Source organism: Salvia splendens, chromosome 17 (genome assembly GCF_004379255.2).
Source record: "Salvia splendens isolate huo1 chromosome 17, SspV2, whole genome shotgun sequence".
NCBI lineage: Eukaryota > Viridiplantae > Streptophyta > Magnoliopsida > Lamiales > Lamiaceae > Salvia > Salvia splendens.
In genome coordinates this window covers 10,573,861-10,581,077 of record NC_056048.1, presented here as the reverse complement: position 1 = coordinate 10,581,077, position 7,217 = coordinate 10,573,861, and the positions used below count along the sequence as shown (strand labels likewise).

General features: G+C 40.0%; 2 protein-coding genes across 2 annotated transcripts; both read right to left on the bottom strand.

Annotated features, from left to right (window-relative positions):
- Positions 1-1,277: 1,277 nt before the first annotated feature.
- On the bottom strand, positions 1,278-3,025 carry LOC121774295 (probable serine/threonine-protein kinase At1g54610). The gene is made up of 4 exons (XM_042171193.1): positions 2,726-3,025; positions 2,349-2,621; positions 1,738-2,277; positions 1,278-1,664 (listed from the first exon to the last, which is right to left on the bottom strand). The coding sequence occupies exons 1-4, from the start codon at positions 3,023-3,025 to the stop codon at positions 1,278-1,280; spliced, it is 1,500 nt and encodes a 499-aa protein (XP_042027127.1).
- A 510-nt stretch (positions 3,026-3,535) lies between these two features.
- On the bottom strand, positions 3,536-6,765 carry LOC121773452. The gene is made up of 3 exons (XM_042170312.1): positions 6,370-6,765; positions 5,938-6,018; positions 3,536-4,095 (listed from the first exon to the last, which is right to left on the bottom strand). The coding sequence occupies exons 1-3, from the start codon at positions 6,526-6,528 to the stop codon at positions 3,715-3,717; spliced, it is 621 nt and encodes a 206-aa protein (XP_042026246.1). The 5' UTR covers positions 6,529-6,765; the 3' UTR covers positions 3,536-3,714.
- Positions 6,766-7,217: the final 452 nt, after the last annotated feature.

Below are 7,217 nucleotides of genomic sequence, written 5' to 3'. Positions count from 1 at the left end.
CAATGATATGTCCAATCGATTTTAAATACGCCACTCATCACATAAACATGTACTACTTTCATAATTATCCCTTCTTTTCTGATTTATTTGAATTTTTATTTTCCAAACCCAATTTCCTGTTATTCAAGGTATAAATGAAATTTCTCTTTAATTTTTTCATATTTCAAATTATATTTATGTTTTAACGTGGAATATATGAATATGTTATTAATTTTATCATGTTCTGAATTTGGGGATTTATATCATTTTAATTTTACTTCGATTATAAATGAGTTGTTGCGATTTAAAATATGTAAATTGTGCTAGGGTGTGTAGGGATCAGACAAGTCCGGGTTCACTATTTACCGATACCTCTTTGTTCTTATACAAGAGAGCTCGGTCAAACTCTCACCCACGCGGCTGATTTACAAAGGAAAACTAGCTACGATACAAGTCACAATATCTAGCTATTACACAAGAATCCAGCAATCCTTGACCGGATGCCACTGGATCACCAAGGAACCTGCACACTTAACACACACGTTAGCAACACAACAAGGATCCTCTCGGATCTTAAGGGTAAAGCAAACAAGTAAGCAGAAACCACAAGAAACCGAATAGATCTTAGCAATGGCTCAGCCACCCGCTAATAATACGAATATATTCTCCAAAAACCAGATCCAAGGGAGCAACGTTGAATCCACCAGTGATTCACCTCACACAACAGATATCAACCCCAACCAACTCCACCATGCCAGATCTGAAACCTCTCGAACACAGACTCACAGAAAACTATCACACACAAAACCCTAGTTTCACCAACACCACAGCAACCGAAGCAGTTGCCTTCTCCAACACTTACACAAGATCAATCACTCAAATAACTGTGAAAGATCACAGAGAAACCGGAGACTCATCGGTGAAGAAGAAGAAGAGAAGAGAAGAGAGGATTTCAACAGTCAAGAGAGAGTAGAGAGAAAGAGAGAGTGTTTCGAATGTCAAGTGGCAGAGAAGGGAGGCAGGGGTGTATATCATCCGTGCATTGGGCTAGGGCAGCCGGCCCAATTCCATCTTGGCCTCATTTAATCACAGCCCAAATAATAGTCCGCGGCCCAAATATCCAACAGGGTGTATAAAGAGGAAACAACGAGAAGACTGAGAGGAGTGAAACTTAGGTAGATGCTGGAAAAGAGGAGAATATGTACTTGAAAATATGTAGTAACAATACAATACTGCAAGATGTAGTAAGAGATAAAGCAACATCCATCATTTTAAGTTACATAATTTATTGATACAAATTAAGCCAAAGAGGGTGGTGAGTCATGATGGTCTAAGCCAAGCAACTTTGAGATGTTATTGAGATCAAGATCTCGAAAATCGACTTGAGAGAGCGAACGTCGATAGAGGCCGGAGTTGCTCTCCTTGAGGTGATTAGCAGCTTCAGTTAATGAGGCGAGAAGCAGAGGATAATTCTTTATGTTTTTCAGAGCATTCGGGTGAGCCTCGGTTTTCGCAGCACGGTTGTGGAGAGCACGGAAAGGCGCCGGAGTGGGAGATGGCGGTGGGCTCGACGAGATACTGTTCGTTTCCTGTTTGGCATATGCATATTTTCCAGTGAATGTGACCTTTCTTTGGCGGTTGGTTAGAGCAGTTGGGGCACATGGCAAGGGACTCGCTAAGAAGAACTGCAATTTTGGAATCAGAGATTAACCACTTTACCATTATGTCAACACACACACACAGTTATTTGTTACTGACCTCGTCTCTAAGGGCTGCAGCGGCAGATCCTCTGATGTCGGGGTCAAGGGATAGAAGTCTACTCAAAAGCCCAAGAGCGGATTTTGGAAAACGCGGGAAAGCCTCCTCCAAGTTGGCCTTATACTGCTGTGGTGGCCGGAAGGTTGCCGGTGGCTTCACTGTCTTCCAATACTCCTCTGACGGCGATCCACACAGCTTGAAAATCCTGTGAAGTTGTTCAATCTCATTGCGGCCGGGCAGGATAGGCCGCTTCACGAACATCTCGGCCAGGATGCACCCGGCACTCCACATATCAATGCCAACGCCATAATCCGTGGCGCCAAGAAGTAACTCTGGAGCTCTGTACCATAGTGTCACGACCCGGCTAGTTAAAGGCCGTCGCGGCTTATTCTTGTAACAATTTGCTAGCCCAAAATCCGCAATTTTGAGCACTCCATCTTTATCGATCAACAGATTAGAGCCTTTTATGTCGCGATGCAATATTCCCTTGTCGTGGCAATGCTGCAACCCCGACAGGAGTTGCATCATGTAGCACTTCGCCTGTTGAGCTAATGTTAGCGTGTGTGAATGATATGTAAGGTTGTGACCCTAAAAATAGTATCGATCGTTACCTGAGGCTCGGTGAGTCGAGAGATGACTTTGGTCAAGTCGGAAGGCATGAAATCGAACACCAAATAGAGACTATATTGCATTCTTGAAGTTGCTATCCCTTCAAGCTTGATTATGTTGGGGTGATCAAGCTTCTTCAGTATTATGATCTCCCTTGCCATGAATTTCACACTCTCTGGCTCCGACGTGTCCAATCGCACCTTCTTTAGCGCCACGATCTTTCCCGTCACTTTCTCACGTGCCTTGTACACGTTGCTATACGTTCCATGTCCTACCTGATGATCATATATTCATGAATCGGGATCCTAATGCATATAGATACAAATAGTCCATAAGTAATAATTACTTTTTTGAAATAATTTTACGACTATCGACGAACCTTGGCTAGCTTATCGTAAGAATCGGCGGTTTTGGGAACCAAGCCGGCCAAAGCATCTGGCTTGACATTCTCAACGAGCCATCTCGGCCATCCATCCACCGTGGTCGTGGTCTCATCAACGGCCACGATCTTCTTCACTGAGATCCTCTGGGAACCGTGCTTCCTCTCGCTCTCTCTGCTGATCCTTCTCTCTTCCGCTTCTTCCCTCTCGACTCTCACGTAGCTGCCGTCTCGTTTCAGCCTCTCGAGCGTCGCAGCACGTGCGGGGCTGTATGGACCCTTGCCTTGAACGCACCCCATTATAGCTCCTGCGGCGGCGAATCTCCGAGTATGGGCTTCGGGTATTCCGAGGAATGTGGGTGTCGATAGTGACTATGATCATGAGATGATGATAATGAATAATGATAATATGTGAGGGAAGTAAAAAACAGTTATAGCCGGCGATGCGATAATGCTATGTAAATTCCGCCAATTAACCAAGAAATATACCAAGAATTGTATGCATCATCGATTATTTATTTTTTTTTTGTTTGGCAACTAATTTGCTCCAACTCAAAATGCACGAATTTTAAACGTGTATAGATAGATTCGTAATGCTGTAATTGACTCGTAATACAATCTATATAATTCAATCGCAAGACCGCAAAATTACAAATATTTTTTATTAAATACAATTAATTTACGTAAAAGCGTAAAATTTTCGTAATTTTTATGTTAAATCAAGTTTTTTATACTAATTCGTTCCCTTTATTTTAAAATAGTTACGTTTGAAATGTTAGCTGGATTAATGTTATTCCTTTTATACTAATATTCAACGCAAAAGAATAAATAGAAACATGAAAAGAAACTTCCAAGATCAATAAAATTCACTTGCACTTAATTCAATCTTGTTCACACTTCTGAGTTAGTATCATCAATCCCTTAACTACAATTTGATTTCTTGTTTGCTCTCTAGAGTGCCTGCTTGACACTATAGCGGGCAGATGAATCTAGTAAGGTGAGTCGTGGCCAGGGCTGTCAGCGTGCATCTCCATCGATGTATCGTTAGAGCTAGGGGGGTTAAGATCTCTGGTCTGGTTGCTGCTATTATCATTGCTCCGTACAGTGTTGTTGCTCGCATACTGGCTGCCTTGCGACGGGTGGTAATGATGGAGGCTAAGACGAACGGGACTGGAGAGGGCATTAGAGAATACAGTGTTTTTAGGTTGGTCTGAGCTGCCGGAACGCAATCCTTGTCCAGCAGCGGAAGGACCAAATACATTTGAAGATATTGGGATTCCTGTGTGAGCTGATTGCATTGCAGTTTGAGAAAGTTGCTGAGTGAGGAGTGGCAGAGATGGAGTCTCGTCCGTCCCAAAATCGAGTTCGTTCTGCAAATTTTTAAAGTTGCACTAAGATTTTAGAAAGTGGAACATAGAAGAATCCTGCAATGTTGCAGCAATTGAAATATAGGGGCAAAGTAACATGATACATCATAGATTATCCATTTTGATAGTTTCCAAATGATAATGAGACATGCAGTTCCACAGAAATAGATTTTGCCACAATTTTATTTTAGATTGAAATATTAGCGTCAGATTTGAGTATGACAAGAAACATAGTTTAACCAAGGCTCACGCACAAATAACAAAACAGGAGAAAAATAATTAGGCCTCTATTATCATATCAGCCAACATGCAGTCAGTGTTGTTATGGGCGCAGGGCGCATGTCCGACTAGGTTAAAAACTCAGGGAGTGGGCTGACGGGATACAGTAACAGTTGAAAATTTTAATAACAGAAAGAGAATTTAGGTGTGAATGAAGAACTGAATATACTGGTAATTAACCGTTAATTTAATGCAACAAAGAGCCTAATAATGAATCTGACTGTGACCGTACCCAATAAAGATTGCACAATTTATTACTCCCATGGTCAGTGAGGCATAGGTAGTGTTGTTTAGTGATTAACTAAAGAGAGAATAAAGTAGAAGGGAGAAAAAACTAGAGAGAAAAAGTAGTGGAGAGAGGATAAAAGTAAACGAGAGAGAGAAAGAGAGAGTGTTGCTTTTTGCAAATAAAAGAAAATGCATCATGTTAGTTGGGAGGGCCAAAAGGGGAATACGACTCACTTAACGTGGGCAAAGAGAGTACTATAGTAAAGACTGCACAATTATAGAGAATCGTTTCAGTGCATATTTTCTCTTTACCTTCTTAAAAAGGTAATTATACATTCTTAAGTAAACTCCAAGGGAAGAAGATTACAAAAAGTCAAAACAAAAATAACTACCATATTTACCTTTTGTGTGGAGAAGAGGTTCTTCAAAACTGAAGAAGGTATATAATACCTTCACCCTTTCCATTGGAGGAGTTTTTTCGGAGAAGAGGTTATTTATTTCTCTTTACCTCCGTATTTATCTCCTTCCTTGGGGAGAGAGAAGAAGAAGGAGCATTGGTAAATATGGTGGTTATTTCTCTTTACCACTTGTGCTTCTAGTGCCACCAGTAAACCAAGGGATAGGAAAAAGAAGAGGTAGAAAGGAGCGAAATGGAAGCAAAAATAGAAGGAAATAGAGAGAGAACAATATGATGATCCAAGAAGCGAAAAGTGAATTGAGGTTCAGACAACCATCAAATTGTCTAATGAAACAATAGCCACAAAATGAATACTATCACTTGAGTCACTTCAAAACCAGTTTCCACAAATTGTAGTGTACTGATATCAACAAAGAGAATTTAATGATCTACATAACATTCTAATACAGAATGGTAAGCTTTCCACGTCCTCATCTCGCCATTTCCCCAAAACAAATAACCAATCAAATACTACCATTTACTTGAGTCTATTATCTCAACAATTTTTAAAGTGTTCTATAAAGCATCCATCCTAGTGAATATTAACAAAAGATCCAAAATTTCTCTGAAAAGCGAATATAGTATTAACTGAAGGCCTTGTAATTAGTTGAAAATTCATTAATGTTGTACAAAGATGACTGGTTGCATTATTCATCAGGTCATAGCAAATACATTAGACTCAATTTAACAGGAAACTATATATACTAATCGACATCCCTGTGGCTTTTGCCTATGCAATGATACAATTCAACGAAACAAAGTTAAACATAGTCAAAGAAATTTCTTCATTGACAACTTACATTACATTTTTAAGGCGACTTTTGTACAGGCATAGAAATACGAGGTACAATCGCAACTTAAATCATAGGAAAAGGAGAGACCTGCACATAGGCGAGTATGTCACCGGGCATCACTCTAATACCATTTTCTTGCTGCCTCAACAGCCAGCTATAAAGCTTCTCCTACAACCACAAAACAGAAGGTGGGTTAAAAACAAGGCAAGCCCCAAAATCATCCAAACGCATTATATACTTGGGACAATATATACACACCACATATTGAGAAAAACGCGACATTTCAGGCATCAATTCAGTACAATTCAATAAAATAAAATAAAATCCCAAAAGCATACAATTGAGCTGAAATAATCACATATTCAATCGATTATGCAAACATTAGCCTAGGAAATTATCAATCATGAAAAGGAGACTCAAGCAAAAAATTCTCCAGTCCTTCAGCTCAATCGCTCGAGACAAACAGCCATAAAATCGAATTACCGATATACAAAATGAAAGAAAAGGGGGGAAACAAACCATGGCGTGTCGCTCTCCGGCGTGGAAGGAGAGGCGCTGGTGGTTGACTGCCTGCGAATAGAGCAGCGAGAGGGAATTGGCGGCGCCGCAGAAGGCGGTGTACATGCCACGATCCACCTCGTCCAGTCGCGTCGCGTCGGATTTCCTCTTCTTCGCCATTCGCAAAAAAAAGTCAAAAAGTGGAAACTCCGAAATGGAAAATCGAATTTGTTCCTTCTTCGCTTGGATTGTGCGGAAAGGAAACCCTAAGATTTGGTGGACGGTGCGTGGGCAGTGCGTGTTGTGTGTATTTTTGTTTGGGGTAAAATTTATACGCAAAATGGCGTGGTTTTGATTCCAACGAGGAAGGTGGAATGGAGAAGGAAACCGCAGATTTTTATACGCGGGGCTTTCGGTTTCGTGAATTTGGTTTGCCACGTTCAATTTCTTCTCTTTTTTTAAATTTTATCTTTACAAATAATTTTATTAATCCGTCAAATATATTTCATTTTCACTTAACATGAATAATTAAAAATATAAACTGAAATAAATGAAAAAATTTAGTTAAATATAATTCATGCTATGTCTTCGTGTGAAGTTCTTCGTACTCAATCATAAATCTTCTAATTTGTTTTTTAATTCACGTTATGACTATCAGCAAATCTTAAAAAAAATAGCAAAAGGAATAGACTAGAAAGAAGAAGACAAAAAACAACATCAGACCAAAGTGATTGAAATTTCAACAAATTCAAGAGAGGGGGGACGAAATTATGAGGATAGATCTCTTCTGTCTCATGTCTAGTGTCTTTTATAAAGTTTTTATGGGCCAGATTAGGGATCTATAGAGGTTGGGCTTGGATTAAGTATGT

What these genes read in the sequence shown, in the direction of transcription:
- LOC121774295 (XM_042171193.1), bottom strand. Translation starts at nt 3,025, where the DNA reads ATGGGGTGCGTTCAAGGCAAGGGTCCATACAGCCCCGCACGTGCTGCG. An exon ending in CTCGACTCACCGAGCCTCAG is followed by an intron (nt 2,278 to 2,348) that starts GTAACGATCGAT and finishes TTAGCTCAACAG; the next exon opens with GCGAAGTGCTACATGATGCA. An exon ending in CTGCAGCCCTTAGAGACGAG is followed by an intron (nt 1,665 to 1,737) that starts GTCAGTAACAAA and finishes CCAAAATTGCAG; the next exon opens with TTCTTCTTAGCGAGTCCCTT.
- LOC121773452 (XM_042170312.1), bottom strand. Translation starts at nt 6,528, where the DNA reads ATGGCGAAGAAGAGGAAATCCGACGCGACGCGACTGGACGAGGTGGAT. An exon ending in CCGGAGAGCGACACGCCATG is followed by an intron (nt 6,019 to 6,369) that starts GTTTGTTTCCCC and finishes TTGTGGTTGTAG; the next exon opens with GAGAAGCTTTATAGCTGGCT. An exon ending in ACATACTCGCCTATGTGCAG is followed by an intron (nt 4,096 to 5,937) that starts GTCTCTCCTTTT and finishes AAAAATTTGCAG; the next exon opens with AACGAACTCGATTTTGGGAC.